This window comes from Gigantopelta aegis, chromosome 11, assembly GCF_016097555.1.
Source record: "Gigantopelta aegis isolate Gae_Host chromosome 11, Gae_host_genome, whole genome shotgun sequence".
NCBI classification, from domain to species: domain Eukaryota; kingdom Metazoa; phylum Mollusca; class Gastropoda; order Neomphalida; family Peltospiridae; genus Gigantopelta; species Gigantopelta aegis.
The window spans coordinates 23,659,525-23,683,974 of record NC_054709.1 but is presented as its reverse complement, the minus strand read 5'-3'; the positions used below and the strand labels follow the sequence as shown (position 1 = coordinate 23,683,974).

Genomic DNA, 24,450 nt, shown 5'->3' with positions numbered 1-24,450 from the left:
TACTAGTATGTAATCAAGAGTTTATTATTGCACTTTTCCCCCTGTTTTTTAATGTTGAAATAGACCAACAAGTTCGCCTATTGCATAAAAAGTCTCGTCCTATATTTTTAGAATTTGTATGCTCCCGAATAACGCTATAAAAGGCGAAGTGTAATTGGTCGATATTTAAATTGTTATTTATAGCTGAAATGTCTCCTGGATATGGGAGTCCACGCAATGCTGTTAGATCTACTGGTAGACCAGTAGAGGTAATTTTAATCAGATTGCCTATGGTGAAGTCAATGTGGCCCCACAGACTTTCTGAAAACCAGACCAGGGGCTTTGGCTAGCTTTCAATGCTCCCTTTTTTGTTTTAATCAGTCCCATTTATTACTTCATTTACTGGACAGTCGGTCTAGGATCGATCCACGTCAGTGGGCCCCCTGGGTTATTTCACGTTCTAGCCAGTGCACCACGACTGGTATATCACAGGCCGTGATATGTGCTATCCTGTCTGTGGGATGGTACATATAAAAGATTCCTTGTTACTAATGGAAAAAATGTAGAGTTTCCTAGCTAAGAATCTGTAAAAATGTTTGACATTCAATAGCCCGTGATTAATAAATCAATGTGCTCTAGTGATGTCGTTAAACAAAACAAACTTTAAACTTTGATTTACTTGATTTTTCTGGATGCGGGACGTAGCCCAGTGGTAAAGCTCTCGCCTGATGTGCAGTCTGTCTGGCATCGACCCCAGACGGTGGGCGCATTGGGCTATTTCTCGTTCTAGCCAGTGCTCCACGACTGGTGTAACAAAAGCCTTTTCTGTGGGATCGTGCATGTAAAAAAAATTCCTTGCTGCTAATCGAAAAGAGTTGCCCATAGATTCGCGGCAGTGGTGCTTAACCACGTAATATCCGGTGCCATATAATCGTCAATTAAAATGACGAGTCGTTAAACATTCATTCTTTCGATTTCCATTGTCTACAATGATAAAATTTTTAACAAACGACGTTTGAACATTCCCACAGGTTCTAATCTTTAGTGTATACCTCAGAACAAGTGCTGACTATATATATATATATTTATTGACACTGGCTAGATTGCATTTTTACCATATGTAGCCCACATTAACATAAATAAACTCAGTCACATATCATTATTTCCAATTGCATTTACTCCAAAAATAATTCACGGTGTTCTTAGATAATACACAATACAACTTTCGGCCATATAACCTAGTACTCATTATAGTGGGTGGGTAGGGGGAGGGTCACATACACTGGTCTATATCCAGTTATAGAAGTAGTTGTGGGTAGACCAATTTCATTTAGACTAAAAGACTTCCTATATTATAATTGGTAATGCTTTATAATATGGTTGACAACATTAACTGCTCCGGTCCGACTACAGAATTAGGTAGACCAATTATTCAGTGGAATAGGCCAATTATAGAATAGGGTATTCCAATTATAGAATAGGACATGTTGATTACAGAACTGAATAGAACAATTATGAAATTAGTTAGGCCGATTATAGAATGGGATTGGCCGATTATAGAATGGGGTATGCCGATGCTATCTGGAGTCCTGTCTTGTGTCCGATGTCCCACGTCTGGATGCGGACGTCGCTCCCGTTCATGTGAAACGAGCAGACGGCGTTGGGGTGCATAATGGCGCACACGGAGTAAAGCGACATGTCGAACTCGGGACTGGTTCCGAGGAAAAACGAGCCCAGACTCTTCCAGTAGCCCACCCAGTCAAACTGAGAGCCCACAATCCTCGGCTGAAAATAATGAACATTCACCAGTTTAATATGGAGACGTGTGTTTAAGATATAGAAAGATGGGCAGAGGCACAAACATACACTGAGAGAGAGAGAGAGAGAGAGAGAGAGAGAGAGAGAGAGAGAGAGAGAGAGAGAGAGAGAGAGAGAGAGAGAGAGAGAGAGAGAGAGAGAGAGAGAGAGAGAGAGAGATCCACATAGAGAATGAGAGAATAAGACATAAATAATGAGAGAGAGAAACGGACAGAACGATAGAGAAAAAGAAAGAAAGAGAAAGATGAGAGTGAAAAAGAAAACGTCACACGACTCTTTAAAAAAAAATTAAACATTCGTTTATTCTACGTGGCATGCTACATATCAACCACACACACACACACACACACACACACACACACACACACACCTCCCAATGACGATTTGAGGAAGTCTATCCCACTCCTCTTGCAACGCCTGGCCAAGTTCAGCTGAAGTAGCCGGCGGCCGTTGACGTCGCCGTATATGTCTCTCGATCATGTCCCAGACATGCTCTGTGGGGGAAAGGTCGGGACTCATTGCTGGCAATGGCATTCTGGTAATGTTTTGTTGCAGAAGGTAGTCATTTACAATATGTGCACGGTGGGCCCAAGCATTGTTACCTTGAAACACAAACGGTCGACCAGCACGGCGAGCAAACGGGACAACAATCGGTGCCAGTACGTTATCTCGGTAGTACTGACCAGTGTCCCGTCCTTGAATAAAATGGAGTGGTGTTCTGCGAGTCATAGTGATGCCACACTCACATCATAACGGAACCACCACCAAATCTATCATGTGGTCTGAGGTTGATGTTTGCTTGGCGTTAATTTCGACGTCGCCAAACGCATCCACGCCTATCCAAGACGTCGAGAGTGAATCTGGACTCGGTATAAAACATTACACGAGACCAGGTACGATTCCCCAGTATCTACGTTGCGGCGGCTGTTTACCATGTGGCGATTCGTTAACGGCCGCTCAACACGTAACTGTGCAGCGATTTGAGTCGCTGTTTGAACTCGATTTCGTAGAACCTGGGTTCTGGTGAATCGATCCTGGATTCATGGATGTGTCGACCTGGGACGCTCTGAACGTGGTAGATCATCAACATTTTGGATTTGCTGATATCTGTTCCCTAGTCTGCAGATCACAGATAACGAAACATTGAATATATTGGCTACATCACATTGAATTCTACCAGTTTGAAGCATGCCAGTAGCCCTAAGGCCTTCTTCACGTCGTAGACACCGCATCACTAATTCAAAGACAAACAATGCATAACATCTAAAGAACAAAGGTTAATGAGATTCTGCAAAATTAACAGTAGTGATCACTCAAACCGATTTATCGACCACTCTGTGGAGTGTCACAATCGCGAATGACTCTCTACCCACGTGTACGTGACTACTACGTGTTGCACATTTTCGGCTGGGTGTTAGGTTGTGCAGCCATGAACGTTCTTTCCTAGGCAGTTATTTTTGAAAGCTGTCTCTGTTCCAATCATTGGTAATGACATTTGCATTTTAAATTCCCCTATTGTGTTTGAAGAGTATATAATTATAAATATATAGATCCAATAAGAAATGTCTCGATAAGACTAAACTGACCTCTCCAGTTTTGACAAAGCCCTGGTAATCGAGGCGGCCCGCGTCCTCTTGGAGAAAGAACTGTAACCAGTTGTGAAATCCGCTCACAGTAGACCGGTGCTCGCCCACCAACACGTGCTCGAAGCCGCTGCTTTCTATGACGCCGCCGCTAGACCGCGGGTACAGGTTGAACCACATCTCTTTGAGCTTCTCTCGGAACTGGGCAGCGTCATTAGGAACATGGCCTGGAAGACAGACAAATGAAATCATAGCTTTGTTGGTTTGGTAGAGGGCTCTCTCTCTCTCTCTCTCTCTCTCTCTCTCTCTCTCTCTCTCTCTCTCTCTCTCTCTCTCTCTCTCTCTCTCTCTCTCTCTCTCTCTCTCTCTCTCTCTCTCTCTCTCTCTCGTGTGTTGAAACAGACCAGTGACTGGGAGGGGTTGAACATTTTAGATGATCAAAATTTTGAATATTAATTTAATAAAGAATCTGAAAGATCATGACCGCACATGAAAGTTGAGACCAAACACAAAATTACTTGATTGTTTTGCCGAAGCAAATTAGGCGATAGGCGCAGTTTAGATGGGCTGTCAAACTAAAGTGCATTGGACTGTTTATAAAAATAAAATAAAACAATAATTAAAAAATAAGTTCTGAAGAGGAGACAAAAAGGTTTAAAGAAACGAAAAGCCCCAAATCCGGAGAACAGATTGGAGAAGGTTGGCGATCCTGTCTACGGAGATGACGTCACTGATGAAGAGCGGTAGTTTGGTATGACTTCTGTCAGGCTTGGATTTTGGGCGCGATCTCCTTTAGCCTCCCTCAGAGTGATGTTCAAACCCACGTGAATATCTTAACTGTTCATCTCCAAAGACTAGATGCACTGCCTGAACATTCCTCAGAGTGATCTTCAAACCCACATGAATATCTTGACTGTTCATCTCCACAGACTAGATGCACTGCCTGAACATTCCTCAGAGTGATCTTCAAACTCACGTGAATATCTTGACTGTTCATCTCCACAGACTGGATGCACTGTCTTAACATTCCTCAGAGTGGTCTTCAAACCCACGTGAATATCTTGACTGTTCATCTCCACAGACTAGATGCACTGTCTGAACATTCCTCAGAGTGGTCTTCAAACCCACATGAATATCTTGACTGTTCATCTCCACAGACTAGATGCACTGTCTTAACATTCCTCAGAGTGGTCTTCAAACCCACGTGAATATCTTGACTGTCCATCTCCGCAGACTGGGTGCACTGTCTTAACATTCCTCAGAGTGGTCTTCAAACCCACGTGAATATCTTGACTGTTCATCTCCGCAGACTGGGTGCACTGCCGGAACATTTCTCCAACTGTGCTGACAACTATTGGCGTGTCCGGCCATCGCAGGAGTCCTTTAAGTGAGAATGTTGTAAAACACTTTCCCAGAAAGCAATGGACGACGCTCTGTCAGTTATTAAGGCATGAAGATGTTGTGGGCGCTCCTTAATTTGCAGATGTAGGTAAGATATGTAGGTGTTGTGGGCGCTCCTTGATTCGCAGATGTAGGTAAGATATGTAGGTGTTGTGGGCGCTTCTTGATTCGCAGATGTAGGTAAGGCATGTAGGTTTGGGCGCTCCTTGATTCGCAGATGTAGGTAATGCATGTAGGTGTTGTGGGCGCTCCTTGATTCGCAGATGTAGGTAAGATATGTAGGTGTTGTGGGCGCTCCTTGATTCGCAGATGTAGGTAAGATATGTAGGTGTTGTGGGCGCTCCTTGATTCGCAGATGTAGGTAAGGCATTTCTCCATGTAGGTGACAACTTGTGGCGTGCTCCTTGATTCGCAGATGTAGGTAAGTGTAGGTTGTGGGCGCTCCTTGATTCGCAGATGTAGGTACGCTCTGTCGGTAATGATATTTGCAGATGTAGGTAAGATATGTAGGTGTTGTGGGCGCTCCTTGATTCGCAGATGTTAAGATATGTAGGTGTTGGGGCGCTCCTTGATTCGCAGATGTAGGTAAGGCATATGTTTGGGCGCTCCTTGAGGATGTTAATGTGGGTGTTGTGGGCGCTCCTTGATTCGCAGATGTAGGTAAGCCATGTAGGTGTTGTGGGCGCTCCTTGATTCGCAGATGTAGGTAAGATATAGGTGTTGTGGGCGGATTCGCAGATGTAGGTAAGGTGTTTGGGCGCTCCTTGATTCGCAGATGTAGGTAATGTATGTAGGTGTTGTGGGCGCTCCTTGATTCGCAGATGTAGGTAAGATATGTAGGTGTTGTGGGCGCTCCTTGATTCGCAGATGTAGGTAAGATATGTAGGTGTTGTGGGCGCTCCTTGATTCGCAGATGTAGGTAAGGCATGTAGGTTTGGGCGCTCCTTGATTCGCAGATGTAGGTAATGTATGTAGGTGTTGTGGGCGCTCCTTGATTCGCAGATGTAGGTAAGCCATGTAGGTGTTGTGGGCGCTCCTTGATTCGCAGATGTTGGTACGGCATATAGGTGTGGGCGCTGCTTGATTTCGCAGATGTAGGTAAGGCATATAGGTGTTGTGGGCGCTCCTTGATTCGCAGATGTTGGTAAGACATATAGGTGTTGTGGGCGCTCCTTGATTCGCAGATGTAGGTAAGGCATATAGGTGTTGTGGGCGCTCCTTGATTCGCAGATGCAGGTACGGTATGAATGTGTTGTGGGCGCTCCTTGATTTCGCAGATGTAGGTAAGGCATGTAGGTGCTGTGGGCGCTCCTTGATTCGCAGATGTAGGACCGATCTACTCCCCTCTGAGCTAGTCTAAGGCGATGTCCCAGGGTGTGTTCAGATCTGTAGAAGTCGAAGAATTCCTCGTCTTGGTCATCTTCGCAAGCCAAGGTACCCATTCCAGGGCCGTAGCTAGCATTTTTTGTTGGGGGGGGGGGGGGGGGCAACTGAGTAGTTAATAGTCTAAAACTCCTTAAACGTTTAAGTAGAGAATTTTCTTTAAGTTTCTATAATTTTTTCCGAATCCCCCCCCCCCCCTCCCCCACCCCGCTAGCTACGGTCTTGCATTCCGTACAGATACTCCATTCCTACGAAATAGAGAATCTGTACGGAATGGGTAGATGACGCTTGGCTAGCTAGCTGATGCTCTATTTTGTTGGTCCCATCTCGGCTACTGGTTCAGTGCGGGGCTTACAATAGTCATTGCTTGAAAATGTCGCTACACAAATATCACTTTCTTTCTCTTTCTTGTTAATGACGAAATGTTGAGAGAGAGAGAGAGAGAGAGAGAGAGAGAGAGAGAGAGAGAGAGAGAGAGAGAGAGAGAGAGAGAGAGAGAGAGAGAGAGAGAGAGAGAGAGAGAGAGAGAGATAGATAGATAGACAGAGAGAGAGACAGAGAGAGAGACAGAAAAAAACAGAGCCAGAGAGACGACAAACATTAAAAGAAACATAAAGATAGGAAGACAGAAAAAGGGAAAAAGGAGAATACCCGCTACTGGCTATTCAAGAAAAACTAAGCACCCTTCACTAGTATTCAACTTTCACCCTGCCACCCACTAGTTACAGCGATCACAATTCGTTACACTCCCTTAAAACTAATTTTCTCTCCCCTAGAACTGCCACTGCCACGCACCGTTCTCGTGTAGATACTTGAAGGCCTCCTGCATCCTCACTTAAAACTAATTGCCCCTCCCCTAGAACTACCACTGCCATGCACCGTTCTCGTGTAGGTACTTGAAGGCCTCCTGCATCCTCCCTTAAAACTAATTGGCCCTCCTCTAGAACTGCCACTGCCACGCACCATTCCCGTGTACGTACTTGAAGGCCTCCTGCATCCTCCCTTAAAAACTAATTGCCCCTCCCCTAGAACTGCCACTGCCACGCACCGTTCCCGTGTAGGTACTTGAATGCCTCCTGCATACTCCCTTAAAAACTAATTGCCCCTCCCCTAGAACTGCCGCTGGCACGCACCGTTCCCGTGTAGGTAGTACATGAAGGCCTCCTGCATCGTCCTTTAAAACTAACTGCCCCTCTCCAAGAACTGCCACTGCCACGCACCGTTCCCGTGTAGGTACATGGAGGCCTTCTGCATCCTCACTTAAAACTAATGCCCCTCCCCTAGAACTGCCACTGTCACGCACCGTTCTCGTGTAGGTACTTGAAGGCCTCCTGCATCCTCCCTTAAAACTAATTGCCCCTCTCCTAGAACTGCCACTGCCAAGCACCGTTCCCGTGTAGGTATATGAAGGCCTCCTGCATCGTCCTTTAAAACTAATTGCCCCTCTCCTAGAACTGCCACTGCCACGCACCGTTCCCGTGTAGGTACATGAAGGCCTCCTGCATCCTCACTTAACAATAATTGCCCCTCCCCTAGAACTGCCACTGTCACGCACCGTTCCCGTGTAGGTACATGAAGGCCTCCTGCATCCTCACTTAAAACTAACTGCCCCTCCCCTAGAACTGCCACTGCCACGCACCGTTCTCGTGTAGATACATGAAGGCCTCCTGCATCCTCCCTTAAAACTAATTGCCCCTCCTCTAGAACTGCCACTGCCACGCACCGTTCTCGTGTAGATACTTGAAGGCCTCCTGCATCCTCCCTTAAAACTAATTGCCCCTCCCCTAGAACTGCCACTGCCAAGCACCGTTCCCGTGTAGGTACATGAAGGCCTCCTGCATCCTCACTTAAAACTAACTGCCCCTCCCCTAGAACTGCCACTGCCACGCACCGTTCTCGTGTAGATACATGAAGGCCTCCTGCATCCTCCCTTAAAACTAATTGCCCCTCCTCTAGAACTGCCACTGCCACGCACCGTTCTCGTGTAGATACTTGAAGGCCTCCTGCATCCTCCCTTAAAACTAATTGCCCCTCCCCTAGAACTGCCACTGCCAAGCACCGTTCTCGTGTAGGTACATGAAGGCCTCCTGCATCCTCACTTAAAACTAACTGCCCCTCCCCTAGAACTGCCACTGCCACGCACCGTTCTCGTGTAGATACATGAAGGCCTCCTGCATCCTACCTTAAAACTAACTGGCCCTCCCCTAGAACTACCACTGCCATGCACCGTTCTCGTGTAGGTACTTGAAGGCCTCCTGCATCCTCCCTTAAAACTAATTGGCCCTTCTCTAGAACTGCCACTGCCACGCACCATTCCCGTGTACGTACTTGAAGGCCTCCTGCATCCTCCCTTAAAAACTAATTGCCCCTCCCCTAGAACTGCCACTGCCACGCACCGTTCCCGTGTAGGTACTTGAATGCCTCCTGCATACTCCCTTAAAAACTAATTGCCCCTCCCCTAGAACTGCCGCTGGCACGCACCGTTCCCGTGTAGGTAGTACATGAAGGCCTCCTGCATCGTCCTTTAAAACTAACTGCCCCTCTCCAAGAACTGCCACTGCCACGCACCGTTCCCGTGTAGGTACATGGAGGCCTTCTGCATCCTCACTTAAAACTAATGCCCCTCCCCTAGAACTGCCACTGTCACGCACCGTTCTCGTGTAGGTACTTGAAGGCCTCCTGCATCCTCCCTTAAAACTAATTGCCCCTCTCCTAGAACTGCCACTGCCAAGCACCGTTCCCGTGTAGGTATATGAAGGCCTCCTGCATCGTCCTTTAAAACTAATTGCCCCTCTCCTAGAACTGCCACTGCCACGCACCGTTCCCGTGTAGGTATATGAAGGCCTCCTGCATCGTCCTTTAAAACTAATTGCCCCTCTCCTAGAACTGCCACTGCCACGCACCGTTCCCGTGTAGGTACATGAAGGCCTCCTGCATCCTCACTTAACAATAATTGCCCCTCCCCTAGAACTGCCACTGTCACGCACCGTTCCCGTGTAGGTACATGAAGGCCTCCTGCATCCTCCCTTAAAACTAATTGCCCCTCCTCTAGAACTGCCACTGCCACGCACCGTTCTCGTGTAGATACTTGAAGGCCTCCTGCATCCTCCCTTAAAACTAATTGCCCCTCCACTAGAACTGCCACTGCCAAGCACCGTTCCCGTGTAGGTACATGAAGGCCTCCTGCATCCTCACTTAAAACTAACTGCCCCTCCCCTAGAACTGCCACTGCCACGCACCGTTCTCGTGTAGATACATGAAGGCCTCCTGCATCCTACCTTAAAACTAATTGCCCCTCCTCTAGAACTGCCACTGCCACGCACCGTTCTCGTGTAGATACTTGAAGGCCTCCTGCATCCTCCCTTAAAACTAATTGCCCCTCCCCTAGAACTGCCACTGCCAAGCACCGTTCCCGTGTAGGTACATGAAGGCCTCCTGCATCCTCACTTAAAACTAACTGCCCCTCCCCTAGAACTGCCACTGCCACGCACCGTTCTCGTGTAGATACATGAAGGCCTCCTGCATCCTCCCTTAAAACTAATTGCCCCTCCTCTAGAACTGCCACTGCCACGCACCGTTCTCGTGTAGATACTTGAAGGCCTCCTGCATCCTCCCTTAAAACTAATTGCCCCTCCCCTAGAACTGCCACTGCCAAGCACCGTTCCCGTGTAGGTACATGAAGGCCTCCTGCATCCTCACTTAAAACTAACTGCCCCTCCCCTAGAACTGCCACTGCCACGCACCGTTCTCGTGTAGATACATGAAGGCCTCCTGCATCCTACCTTAAAACTAACTGGCCCTCCCCTAGAACTGCCACTGCCACGCACCGTTCTCGTGTAGGTACTTGAAGGCCTCCTGCATGACGCCTGACGCCATGACGGTGTCGAGGAATGCGTCGATCTCCCCCCACTCCTGACTCGTGAGGTCCTCAGCCTGGCCGATCGTAGACTCGTAGTTGTCAAGGAGAGATTTGAACTGCACGTAACTCGTGATACTGTCCACCTTGTTCTCGTTTAGGCTCGTGAAAAAACTGAATCAATTCGAAAGAGAACAAGGTTAGTAGTTTCTCAAATGAGTCCTTAGGTAGATGTTTTATTTTGTTTTGATAGTTAGTTGTAGTTGTAGTTATTTTTGTTTTTGTTTGTTTGTTTCTAATACAAGTTTCAAGAAAATCAGTCCATGGAGTGAACTTTAGCGAGCTCTGTGGAACGCTTTTCTTTGAGACGTGTCACAAAAAAAAAAAAAAAAAAAATCAAATCTAAAACATTGTTGAAAATATGTTCAAGACACAGTACAATTAGCCTCGGTGGCGTCGTGGTTAGGCCATCGGTCTACAGGCTGGTAGGTACTGGGTTCGGATCCCAGTCGAGGCATGGGATTTTTAATCCAGATACCGACTCCAAACCCTGAGTGAGTGCTCCGCAAGGCTCAATGGGTAGGTGTAAACCACTTGCACCGACCAGTGATCCATAACTGGTTCAACAAATTCCATGGTTTGTGCTATCCTGCCTGTGGGAAGCGTAAATAAAAGATCCCTTGCTGCCTGTCGTAAAAGAGTAGCCTATGTGGCGACAGCGGGTTTCCTCTAGAAAACAGTGTTAGAATGGCCATATGTTTGACGTCCAATAGCCGATGATAAGATACAAAAATCAATGTGCTCTAGTGGCGTCGTTAAATAAAATACACTTTACTTTTCTTTTTTACAGTACAATTTTTTTTTTTTTTTTTTGTCCCCAGAAACATAAGCAAGGTCAAAGTTGGGACCTTGAATCATTGCTGTACATGGTATTATTGTATATAAATAAACATAAATTAAAGCTATACACTCGTATATAATGCATTTATTAAATAATACATGTATACATATGCATGTCCGAGTGTGTGTGTGTGTGTGTGTGTGTGTGTGTGTGTGTGTGTGTGTGTGTGTGTGTGTGTGTGTGTGTGTGTGTGTGTGTGTACGAGAGAGAGAGAGAGAGAGAGAGAGAGAGAGAGAGAGAGAGAGAGAGAGACCCCCCCCCCCCCCCCCCCGATAGCTACGGCCCTGATTAGCAGACTCAAATGCAGTACATTTTATTTTTGTACCGTGAGATCGCTCCTCTTAGATAACATTACGTCACAAGTATGGTTGGACATCAGTAACTGGTAGCAACGATCATTTACTACTTGGACGGCCAGAACAATTAACCAATGAAAAGGGGGCGTTTTGCCATTTTGGTACATGTGCCTACACGGTTTTACTAGAATCAGTCATTCATTCATTTATTTATTCACATGCTTCCATACCACGAAGGTTTCAAGCATGTCTGCCCCGGGGTCGAGTTCTGGATAGCCAGAGGTCTACTCCGGGACAATCAGCTTATTGCACTAGGTAGCTCAGTGGTACAACGCTCGCCTGATGCGCGATCGATCTAGGATCGATCCACGTCGGTGGACCCATTGGGCTACTTTTCGTTCCAGCCAGTGCTACACAACTGGTGAAACAAAGGTCATGGTATGTATTATCATGTCTGTGAAATTGTGCATATAAAAGATCCTTTGCTGCTTATCGAAAAGAGTAGCCCATGAAGTGGCGACAGCGGGTTTCCTCTGTCAATATCTGTGTGTTCCTTAACCATATGTAAATATAATAAATGTGTTGAGTGCGTCGTTAAATAAAACATTTCCTTCCTTCCTTCCTTCCTTCCTGATTGCACTAGAACTATATTTTAAAAGCACGTTCTTCTGGATATATATATTGGCCTGCTAAAAGCAGAATTTCATAGACAACGTGACTTGAAACATACATTACTCAGCGGGCACTTACTAACATAAGTGCATTCTTTACCTATATAGCTGACTAAGTGAAACTGAGACCCTCAATATGTGTGTGTTTGTCTGCGTGTGTGTACGTGTGTATGTAGGTGAGTGCGTGTACGTCTCTCTCTCTCTCTCTCTCTCTCTCTCTCTCTCTCTCTCTCTCTCTCTCTCTCTCTCTATAACGACGCACTCAACACATTTTATTTACACATTTAAAACCACCTGACTTTCAAAACAGAACTCTTACGGTAGAGGGGCGTTGTCGTATTTGTTGTTTTCGTTCACCTGGCCCTGGTAGTTGATGACGTAGTCGGTGTCGGCGACCAGCCTGTTCACGTCCAAGTTCCACAATGTATCGGCTAATGACGACAAAGAACCTGCGAGTTATAGATAAACAGTTAGTAATCGGGTCAAAGAGACCTAATGTTTGAACTAACCAAAATTAAATTTGCTGTGTTTAACGACACCACTAGAGAACATTGATTTATTAATCATCGGCTATTGGATGTTAAACATTTGATTAGTTTGATATAATATATAGTCTTAGAGATGAAACTTGCTACATTTTCCCATTAGTAGCAAGGAATCTTTATATGCACCATCTCACATAGAGGATAGCACATAGTTGTAGTGCACTGGCTAGCACGAGTTGAACTGATCAAATTTTACTTGTAGAATGCAGGACATTACATTTCAGGACATCTAGTTTCCAAAAATGTAAACGGAAAGATGACCTTGAACCCTTCAACTATTGACGTAAATGTGTTTCAGGGCTCTTTTTTTTTACTGGTTATTGATATTGACGTTTTAAGTATGTAACCTCCATGAAATAGCTGAAAAGTGGTATTTCAGAGCCTCTAGATTTCAAAATTTCCTGGGGGTGGGGGGGGGGCATGCTCCAGATCCCCCCCCCCACCCCCCCCCCCGAGTGTCTTACGCCTTCCATGCCCGTTCGTTCCAAATAAATAGGGTGCGAAGGGTAAACATTATCTACCTTAAAATCTTGGAAACTAATGGATATATAAATTTGTAGAATCTGTTTATAATTTGTCAAAATACAATAGGGGTGTTGTTAAACAAAACAAACACACTGTAATACTATTATAATTTATTTTGGAATCAATTTTGTGAAGTTTTAACACATTTGCATAATTGTTCTTTGAAAATAAATATTTCTTTTGAAGAGGAAGTACTTTTACCCGATAAAATAAACACTAAGTTTGGATAATCTATAAACCTGTAACACATCTAGATAAAATAAACACTAAGTTTGGATAATCTATAAACCTGTGTCACATCTAGATAAAATAAACACTAAGTTTGGATAATCCATAAACCCGTGTCACATCTAGATAAAATAAACACTAAGTTTGGATAATCCATAAACCTGTAACACATCTAGATAAAATAAACACTAAGTTTGGATAATCGATAATCCATAAACCTGTGTCACATCTAGATAAAATAAACACTAAGTTTGGATAATCCATAAACCTGTGTCACATCTAGATAAAATAAACACTAAGTTTGGAATAATAATAAATACCATCATAAACCTGTGTCACATCTAGATAAAATAAGCACTAAGTTTGGATAATCCATAAACCTGTGTCACATCTAGATAAAATAAGCACTAAGTTTGGATAATCCATAAACCTGTAACACATCTAGATAAAATAAGCACTAAGTTTGGATAATCCATAAACCTGTGTCACATCTAGATAAAATAAGCACTAAGTTTGGATAATCCATAAACCTGTAACACATCTAGATAAAATAAACACTAAGTTTGGATAATCCATAAACCTGTGTCACATCTAGATAAAATAAACACTAAGTTTGGATAATCCATAAACCTGTGTCACATCTAGATAAAATAAGCACTAAGTTTGGATAATCCATAAACCTGTAACACATCTAGATAAAATAAGCACTAAGTTTGGATAATCCATAAACCTGTAACACATCTAGATAAAATAAGCACTAAGTTTGGATAATCTATAAACCTGTGTCACATCTAGATAAAAACACAATGGAATGAAACAAGAGTCTGTGACATGGGAAAATAACCTTAAAAATAGACAAGAGCTCGACACCATAACCGTTACTTCTCAGACGTACGTGCGTTTTGAAAGATATGAAAAAGGCATTCTGAGGTACTAGAAACACCAGAATGACCAAAGACACTCGGATGTACGGAAATTGATAATCTAAACAATACAATCTAAGTAATGTCTGATTTCAATTATCAACAACGGCTGTAATAATGAAAAATATACCGTAGTGTTTAAAAACTAGGGTCTGTCGCTTTAATGGTGGGTCATGTAATGTTTAGTGTGTCATACATTAAATGGACTAAATACTAGTAGCCCAACCTTGTCCACAGACGTCGTGGTAGTCGTCACAGCAGTCGTTGTACTGCACGCAGTGTGAGTTACACTGACACGGCTTGGTGTTGTCCAGGGGGTCGTTACACCGCCCCACACACGAACCTGAAATATATATGCCGTATGACGTTGCATCAAATTCATAGACATACATATCATATGAAATTTATTATATGATATCACATTTAATATATAGACACATCCTCTATATATACTGTCAAAAGAGAAACGCATAGGTGATAGGGAAAGAAGAAAAATGTTTGATTTTACAAAATATCGGGGTTTGTTTTTACAATATTGCTAAATGACCATGTTTGTTAATGTTCCCGGAATGCACCCTATGCCCAAATGCACCCTAAAACAAATTTAACGCACGTTGTGACACGTTGTGGCACGTTGTGCGACAATTGCAGGAAATGGGCGTGAAATGGTCAGATTTTGGCGAATACACGTGAAACTCGGGGAAAAGATTGGGGTACTGATTGGTATTTAAAGCTGCAATGCTCGCAATGATGCCTCATTTCCATTTCGACGTAGACGAGTTACAAGATGCCTAGACTAAGCCTGCCGAATCGAAACATTGCAATAGGCCGCCTCCAGTTAGGTGAATCGCAGTCAGCAGTCGCACGCCACATGAACGTCCATCAGAGCACCATTTCACGTCTCTGGGACAGGTACCAGCAGTTTCAATCAGCTGAATACCGGCCCAGAAGTGGTTAAGACCTCGCATAACAACTGCAGCACATCCGGGTTCTGCACTTGCGTCACCGAACTGCCACAGCAACGAACACTGCTGGATGCATACCTGGTTTGAGAAGGGTGTCTGCACAAACCATTCGGAACCGACTTCGAGAAGCCGGTTTACGGGCTAGGAGACCGTATGTTGGTCCCGTCCTGCGACGTCAACATCGACATTTACGTGTTCGCTGGTGCACGAATGTACAGTGGTGGAACTTGGGGAACTGGCGGCGAGTATGGTTCAGCGACGAGTCACGTTTCCTTCTACAGCGACGTGATGGACGACAACGTATTTACAGACGCCGCAATGAACGTTTTGCCAACAACTGCGTCGCCCAAGTTGACAGATTCGGTGGAGGGAGTGTTATGATGTGGGAAGCCATCTCATACACCCGCAGAAGTGAACTTGTGTTCGTACAAGGCAACCTGACAGCTGTACGCTACCGGGATGGAATTCTTCGCCAACGCTTCCCATTTTGGATCGACAGAGAGAACTCTTTCAGCAGGACAATGTCAGGCCGCATACGACACGTGTAACAATGGATTTCCTACAGAATTAGAACATCAATGTGCTGCCATGGCCATCAAGATCGCCAGATCTCAACCCCATTGAACATCTATGGGACGAACTGGACGCTTCCGCAACTGTCACATGCACTGCAGGAAGAATGGGCTAGGATTCCACGTGCCCGGATTCGGAGACTCATTCAGTCTATGCCAAGGAGATGTCACGCAGTGATTGCTGCTGCTGGTGGCCACACAAGGTACTGATTTCAGCGCCTCGTGCGACGCTCTTTGGTGACTGTGGCGAAGTTCATAGGCTGGTCGAGACATGGAAAATGTATTGAAATAAACCCAACGATTTCCTTGATCGGAGGGGGGGGGGGGGTGAACCCCCGAAACCCTCCCCATGTACACGCGCATGCATACACATACTATATAGATATTCTTAAATCTTGACATACATGTATAGATAGTCAGGTAGAAAGTCACACATACACACAGAGATAGACAGACACAAGACATACAGTCAGTACGTACCATAGACGTGCAGCACGCCACTACTGAGCAGGAGAAAACACAACGTGATGGTTGACGACATCATGTGACAGTGACCGAGGAGAGGTCAGTTCGGTTTTATACTCTCTTCAAAATGGCGTCCACTTGGAGTGTGACGCGTGTCTTTAGCGCAGTATTTATAACCACTGTAAATCAGTGGACGTAATGTAAAACAGATTCATAATGAGTATATGGGCTTCTTTCCCCGATTATTAGCATGGGGTATTTCATATGCCCCATAATACGGTCTTTGTTCATCAGAAGTGTTGCACTGGCTGGAACGAGAAATAGCCCAATGAGCCCACCGACGGAGATCGATCCTAGATTGATCGCGCACCAGGCGAGGGTTTTAAAACCGGGTTATACAAAGCTTGTTTAGTTCAAGGTAAGGAAAGGGCGTGGTCACGTTACATGTTCCCATTAAGTTGTTAAGACGACGGACATTTGAGTTTGAAACTCGCTCTGGGTGAGAATTGGTTCAGTAATATGAATCCAGAATCTAACAACCGACAGCTTATCAGATATATGCCATCAGACGTGGCTTAATGGCTTTGTATCCTCCACGAAACCGGGGTTTTTTTTTCTTGTTTTTTTTCGGGGGGAGGGGGGGGGGGGGGTTCGCTGTCCCAATCAGTGCCTCACGACTGGTGTATCAAATGTCGTGGTATGTGCTGTCCTGTCTAGAGGGAATGCATGAATGGATGAATGAATGAATGAATGAATGTTTAACGACACCGCAGTACGAAAAATACACCGGCTATATGGTGTCAAACTATGGTATATGCAAACATTAAGTGGTGATCAACGTCTGTGGGGGGAATGCATATAAAAGATCCTTTGCTTCTAATGGGAAAATGATGAGGTTTTCATTGATGACTATACGTGTCATAGTTACTAAATGTTTAACACACAAACGACGATGATTGACGCGGATCCAGGGAATGGTGCTGGAGGTTTACCCCCCAAATTTTAAAATGGTCCCCAAAAATCCTGTTTATCAAATGAATAAAAATGTTATTATTATTATTTTATTATTTTTTGAGGAGGGGGGGGGGGGGGATATGTCATGTAATGGTCAGATTCGTGTATCTGGGAAGATTGTCATATGGATAATGCATATTCGTGTATCTGGAAAGATTGTCATATAGATGATGCATATTCGTGTACTTTTACGATGCACATGCCGACTGAATATTATAACGGTTCCTTTTTAAAATGTTGCACTCTCTCCCTAGAAAATTCCCGCATCCGCCCCTGATGCCCTAGTGCCACTAAACTTTAACTTTCCACCGTGGTGAGTGCCTAGATAGGTTTACAGAGAGAGCTGCACCAAGACGGGTTGTTGACCGATACAAACAGACATGAGATTCATTTATGGTAGGCCTACTCAGTAACTATTGAGCTCTTAGTGTACACCACTTGGTACAACTATTTATTACGTAGAATCGTTTATGACAATATACTAATGGTGACAGTTTGAAGTACACATACAAAATATGTCTACACACGAGCCATTGTAATCTTCAGTTATGCGACAGACCCTAAATCAAAAGGAGGTGTTCGCCTCTCAACCACAACCTGCACCAAAGATTTGTCTATTAAAGTGGCAAACCCTAGTTTTCAAACATTATGGCGTATGTTTCACCTTTAGAGCCATTTTTGGAAATTGAAATCAGATGTTACTTATATTTTATTGTTTAGAATATCAATTTCCATACATCCGAACTGTTTGTGGTTATCCCGTATTTTGTAATAAAATGTACTACAAAATTAATTTTTCATAATTCAACGCACGTACTTCCGAGAAGAAAAGATTATGGAGATGAACTTTAGTCTATTTTACAGGTAATTTCTCTGTTTTAACGTCACAGATTTTTTCTTTCATTCTAGATAAACCAAACTTAGTGTCTATTTTCACTGGTTCAAACTAGCGACAGTAGACAATACAAATAGCTATGGCTGCCTTTTAGTAACATTAGACATTTGGGGAGACACTAGTGGTAGCCTAGTGACATTAGACATTTGGGGAGACACTATAGGTAGCCTAGTGACATTAGACATTTGGGGAGACACTAGAGGTAGCCTAATGACATTAGACATTTTGGGAGACACTAGAGGTAGCCTAGTGACATTAGACATTTGGGGAGACACTAGAGGTAGCCTAGTGACATTAGACATTTGGGGAGACACTAGAGGTAGCCTAATGACATTAGACATTTTGGGAGACACTAGAGGTAGCCTAGTGACATTAGACATTTGGGGAGACACTAGAGGTAGCCTAATGACATTAGACATTTGGGGAGACACTAGAGGTAGCCTAGTGACAGACATTTGGGGCGACACTAGAGGTAGCCTAGTAGCATTAGACATTTGGGGAGACACTAGAGGTAGCCTAGTGGCATTAGGGGATACACTAGAGGTAGCCTAGTGACATTAGACATTTGGGGAGTCACTAGAGGTAGCCTAATGACATTAGGGGATACACTAGAGGTAGCCTAGTAGCATTAGACATTTGGGGAGACACTAGAGGTAGCCTAGTGGCATAAGACATTTGGGGAGACACTAGAGGTAACCTAGTGACATTAGACATTTGGGGAGACACTAGAGGTAGCCTAGTGACATTAGACATTTTGGGAGACACTAGAGGTAGCCTAGTGACATTAGACATTTGGGGAGACACTAGAGGTAGCCTAGTGACATTAGACATTTGGGGCGACACTAGAGGTAGCCTAGTGGCATTAGACATTTGGGGAGACACTAGAGGTAGCCTAGTGGCATAAGACATTTGGGGAGACACTAGAGATAGCCTAGTGACATTAGAAATCTGGGGAAACACTAGAGGTAGCCTAGTGACATTTGGGGAGACACTAGAGGTAGCCTAGTGACATTAAACATTTGGGGAAACACTAGATGTAGCCTAGTGAAATTAGACATTTGGGGAGACACTAGAGGTAGCATAGTGACATTAGACATTTGGGGAGACACTAGAGGTAGCCTAGTGACATTTGGGGCGACACTAGAGGTAGCCTAGTGGCATTAGACATTTGGGGAGACACTAGAGGTAGCCTAGTGACATTTGGGGCGACACTAGAGGTAGCCTAGTGACATTTGGGGCGACACTAGAGGTAGCCTAGTGGCATTAGACATTTGGGGAGACACTAGAGGTAGCCTAGTGGCATAAGACATTTGGGGAGACACTAGAGGTAGCCTAGTGACATTAGACATCTCGGGAAACACTAGAGGTAGCCTAGCGACATTTGGGGAGACACTAGAGGTAGCCTAGTGACATTAGACATTTGGGGAAACACTAGAGATAGCCTAGTGAAATTAGACATTTGGGGAGACACTAGAGGTAGCATAGTGACATTAGACATTTGGGGAGTCACTAGAGGTAGCCTAATGACATTAGGGGAGACACTAGAGGTAGCCTAGTGGCACAAGACATTTGGAGAGACACTAGAGGTACCCTAGTGACATTAGACATTTGGGGAGACAGTAGAGGTACCCTAGTGACATTAGACATTTGGGGAGACACTAGAGGTAGCCTAGTGACATTAGATATTTGGGGAGACACTAGAGGTAGCTATGGCTTCTCTTTACTCATATTCTGTCCCCAACCCCACGTTTCCTACGAGACTGTCTAGTAGTGTTGTTAAAAAAACCCAGAACAAAATATAAAAAAATTAAAACTTCCTTTAACTTTATACACAGATAATCAGGGAAATTTGAGCCCATCGGATCACTTCTTGTTCCAGCCAGTGGTCCACAACTGGTGTACCAAAGGCCATGGTATGTACCATCTCGCTTGTAATATAGTGCATATAAAAGATCCCTTGCTATAGGTTTCCTCTCTCTTTATCTGTATGGTTCATAGTCGTGTCTAAAAATGTATCAACTAAAACATTTTGTTGAACTGTTTTCACACTGCACCTTTTTACAATAGTCCATGAACTGGGAATGGACCTCCTGCCAGAATGTGTGCAGGCATCCCCTAGAACAGCTTGCTCGGAAGTGCATGTTAAATAATTTTCTCGTCCTTTATTACGATGACGAATAACCCGCATCTGTTACTGCTAATAAATGAACAAACTATGTTAATATTTAACGTTTTATTTACAGATTTGATGATACAATTTAATTTTATTCTGCACATTAATAAAATGAACTTCTTGGTAATTTTTTCACTATTTTTCTTTTCTTTTCAAATTAACACAGTAATACTTTTTCCATTTTGTTTTGGTCAACAAAACTTTGCTGTAAATGACAGGGATCTGTTTTCATGAAACAGAAATGACAAAATTAATATTAACTTTTTTCCTGTACATGCAGGAACGATTGCTCACCACTAGGTTAGTGTGTAAAAAACTGTTACCAAGAGTTTACTGTGCATGTACTTGTTTACAATAGTTCTTACTGTCTACCAAATTTGTTTACAAGTCATTACTAACAGTTTACAGTCATTGTTATGAACAGCTTGCCATGTCTGTCTACAAGAATAGTTCCCAACAGTTTATTGTAATATTTTGTTTACAAATTTTAATATATAAAAAACATATACAGTGAAACTGGTCTAAACCGGATCATGCCTAGGACCTAATATTTATTCAATTTAGACAGGTGTTTGTTTAGAACGTCGCATTATAGAAAATTCAGGACCATGAAACTTGGCCTGTTTTGACAGGATTCCGGTTGGGCCAAGGTCCAGTTTAGACAGGTTTCACTGTATACATTGTGACAAAAATAAAAAACCCAATACAAACCACAAATACATACAAAAAGCCTGCATATAATCCCCAACATGTAAATGATATTATCTCAGACACTCTCTTCCTTTAATGTCTGTTAGCTTAAAATCACAGAATTTTAGTGCTGTTCTATTTGATATCATCTCATAAAGTAACACATATTACTATTATTTTTCATTGCACATTTTTTGTTTTGTCGCTTACCATAATATATACATGTGTATCTACGTTTTTCAGTTTTAAAAAAAACTTAGTTGTATTGTACTATAGGTTTTAAAATTTTGCTGTTTAAAATATTTGTGGACTGTTTAACATTTATATGCGTGTTTGCTTTAAAAGACAGAGAGAATATGGTTTTACAAAATTAACATGTTTGTAACAGGTATAATCAAACATAATGCAAAAGTCACACATGCTCAAGCAAAACATAAATCATAACTACATGTATATATACAAGGGCGGCAGCATTTTTTAGCTAGCATGATTTTTTAAAACTAAAAATGGCAAAAATCTAAAATTATTTTTGCTCATATGTCATATATCTTTAAATTGCCTTCTGAAATAAACTAGAATGCAGCATTTGGCTGCCAGAAATACAAAAATTAGCAGCCTCAATTATTTTGGAACCTCCCCTTCTGAAAAGCTGGCAACGCCCCTGATATATGTAATACACAACTGTTATATTATATAAAACAAAACACTGATCAATACATAAGAAAAAAGAAGTCAAATGTTAAGTAATAGTATATAAAACAAATGAGTTTAGTTTAGTGTAGTTGTCAGTTATTATGATCCAGTATCCGGCCTCAAAATACCAGGGCAAGCTTGGATACAAACGCTGAGCCATTGATTTTCACATCAGGAGATAGATTTTTTGATGACCTGCAAATCAGCAGGTAACCAATCAACTGCCGGAACTGGAGTGCAGATTTATGAAAAATGGATCGTGGCAAAAAGAAAAGAAAATTATTATGATTCAGTTTTTTAAAAGTGGATTTAGTAGCCTAAATGTAGTCTTGCACATAAAAGGATTACTAAGACACTATTTGTTATCATTGCAAACAGTACATACATGTATGACAGAGTTCAAAATATATAGTCCAGTGCCTGAACCTTAACTGGATATACATGTATAGGTAATAACTGGTTACAGTCTTAAGATATCAGCTTTATCCTGCGAAGGTCAGAATGGCGAATGCAGCGAGGCTCTGCCATTTGACATAAGACAGTAACCAGTTATTTCTTTTATCCTGCAATCCTACAGGAATAGTCGGAAAATCATTATTTATTTCATTTTTGTGTACGCAAATAGAGTATTGTCAACCTAGCAAGGCTTTTGCCATATGACGTCATACAAGATGCATGATGTCATTCTTTGTAAGACGCTAGCTACATTCTGTCACATTCAAAAAGCATTTCATAAACAAACATACAAGTTTTGTATTGTTATCGCAAAACTAAAATTTATTTGCATTTACTGTATGAAAACAAATGATTTAAAGAGTATGTTTATTGAAAATCTAGTCTGAACTACTCTAGTCGAGTGGAGCTTATGTCACGTTACCTATATTTTTATCTAGTCATCATATCTTGACAATGAATACAGTGATTGTGGGATAAATGAAAATAAGTATAAAAGAAATAAATTATAGTCCAGTCAATTTATGCACTAACCATGGAGAAAATTAAAAACAAATTTACAACCCTTGAAATTTGTGGCAGCAATCGGCAATGCCGCCACAAAAGCTAACATACAATACAGCATTTTAATGTCGTCGAAAAACTAAAAGGAAAAAAGATGTCTCCACTCAACTGATTTTAAATATATGTATACAGGACTAAATGGTATTTCTCCAGAATATATTACATCTCTCCTATGGTGATGGGAATCGGTTAGGATTTCGTCGTCGGTTATAATCGGTTAGCACCAACCGATCAACTTTCGATTACACAATCGGTTAGAAATTCTATGACCATAAGAAGGCTTTGAATTATAAGGACCATGTACCTATTGTCGTGTGCACCCTGCAAATGGCTAATTGTACCTTTATAAACTATTTAATATAAGTTTTCTTTACGTACACATGAAAACAAACCCAAAACACTGAATATTTCCATCAATGTTATCATCTAAACTGGAGGATCAGTTACAGTTAACATTTCCCCCAAACAATTGATTATGAATCCGATCAATTTTCGATTATAATCAATCATTGGAACACCACTACTCTGCTAACACCAATATCTGAAACCTGTTGTTATAATCTAAGATCTACTGGCAATTACAAACTTCAGTTACCAAGGCCTGACACTGAACTGTAGTACAGATATGGATTACAATTCCACTTGATATTTGACACCAAATGTCAGTTGCAAGCTTCAGACAACCTGAAACATTATCTTAGGAAAGTTTATATGGCAGAATAGTTGTTGGGTTTTTCATTTCTACATGTGTACGTTCAGTGTGTCTGATGTTAATAGTTGTTGGGTTTTTCATTTCTACATGTGTCCGTTCAGCGTGTCTGATGTTAATAGTTGTTGGGTTTTTCATTTCTACATGTGTACGTTCAGTGTGTCTGATGTTAGTAGTTGTTGGGTTTTTCATTTCTACATGTGTCCGTTCAGCGTGTCTGATGTTAATAGTTGTTGGGTTTTTCATTTCTACATGTGTCCGTTCAGTGTGTCTGATGTTAATAGTTGTTGGGTTTTTCATTTCTACATGTGTCCGTTCAGTGTGTCTGATGTTAGTAGTTGTTGGGTTTTTCATTTCTACATGTGTACGTTCAGCGTGTCTGATGTTAGTAGTTGTTGGGTTTTTCATTTCTACATGTATATGTTCAGCGTGTCTGATGTTAATAGTTGTTGGGTTTTTCATTTCTACATGTATATGTTCAGCGTGTCTGATGTTAATAGTTGTTGGGTTTTTCATTTCTACATGTGTACGTTCAGTGTGTCTGATGTTAATAGTTGTTGGGTTTTTCATTTCTACATGTGTCCGTTCAGCGTGTCTGATGTTAATAGTTGTTGGGTTTTTCATTTCTACATGTATATGTTCAGCGTGTCTGATGTTAATAGTTGTTGGGTTTTTCATTTCTACATGTGTACGTTCAGCGTGTCTAATGCTAATAGTTGTTGTTTTTTTCATTTCTACACAATTACGTTCAGAGTGTCTAATGCTAATAGTTTTTGTTTTTTTTTCATTTCTACATGTATACGTATACGTTCATAGTTTTTTTTGTTTTATTTCTACATGTATATGTTCAGTGTGTCAAATGTTAATATTGCACAACTAACAGGTCTGAGTCAAATAAGAGATTTAAAATGTATTATTACTAGTAGTACTTTTTATACTTCCAAGGTTGGGATTGTTTTATGTGTATTTCTAGTCAATTCATTTGAATGCATTTCTTCCAGTAGTATAGTACTAAGTATTTTTTGTTTTTCTTTTTTACCAATGTTTCACAATGTATTGTTGAGGGCTCGGTGGAAGAATAGTTTGTGCTAAACCTCTCACCCTCATTAAATACCCTCATTAAATAAACATATTATTATCTTTTAGGC

At 42.4% G+C, this 24,450-nt stretch overlaps 1 protein-coding gene across 1 annotated transcript; it reads right to left on the bottom strand.

Moving 5' to 3' along the window:
* Positions 1 to 1,138: 1,138 nt before the first annotated feature.
* On the bottom strand, positions 1,139 to 16,242 carry LOC121385467 (poly(U)-specific endoribonuclease-like). The gene is made up of 6 exons (XM_041516164.1): positions 16,127 to 16,242; positions 14,336 to 14,452; positions 12,208 to 12,337; positions 9,992 to 10,194; positions 3,384 to 3,607; positions 1,139 to 1,764 (listed from the first exon to the last, which is right to left on the bottom strand). The coding sequence occupies exons 1-6, from the start codon at positions 16,188 to 16,190 to the stop codon at positions 1,534 to 1,536; spliced, it is 969 nt and encodes a 322-aa protein (XP_041372098.1). The 5' UTR covers positions 16,191 to 16,242; the 3' UTR covers positions 1,139 to 1,533.
* Positions 16,243 to 24,450: the final 8,208 nt, after the last annotated feature.

Excerpts from the sequence above, each read along its gene's own strand:
- LOC121385467 (XM_041516164.1), bottom strand. The coding sequence starts at position 16,190 with ATGATGTCGTCAACCATCACGTTGTGTTTTCTCCTGCTCAGTAGTGGC. Across the intron at positions 14,453-16,126 it reads TGGCGTGCTGCACGTCTATG|GTTCGTGTGTGGGGCGGTGT; the intron begins GTACGTACTGAC and ends TATATATTTCAG. Across the intron at positions 1,765-3,383 it reads GCTTTGTCAAAACTGGAGAG|CCGAGGATTGTGGGCTCTCA; the intron begins GTCAGTTTAGTC and ends CATTATTTTCAG.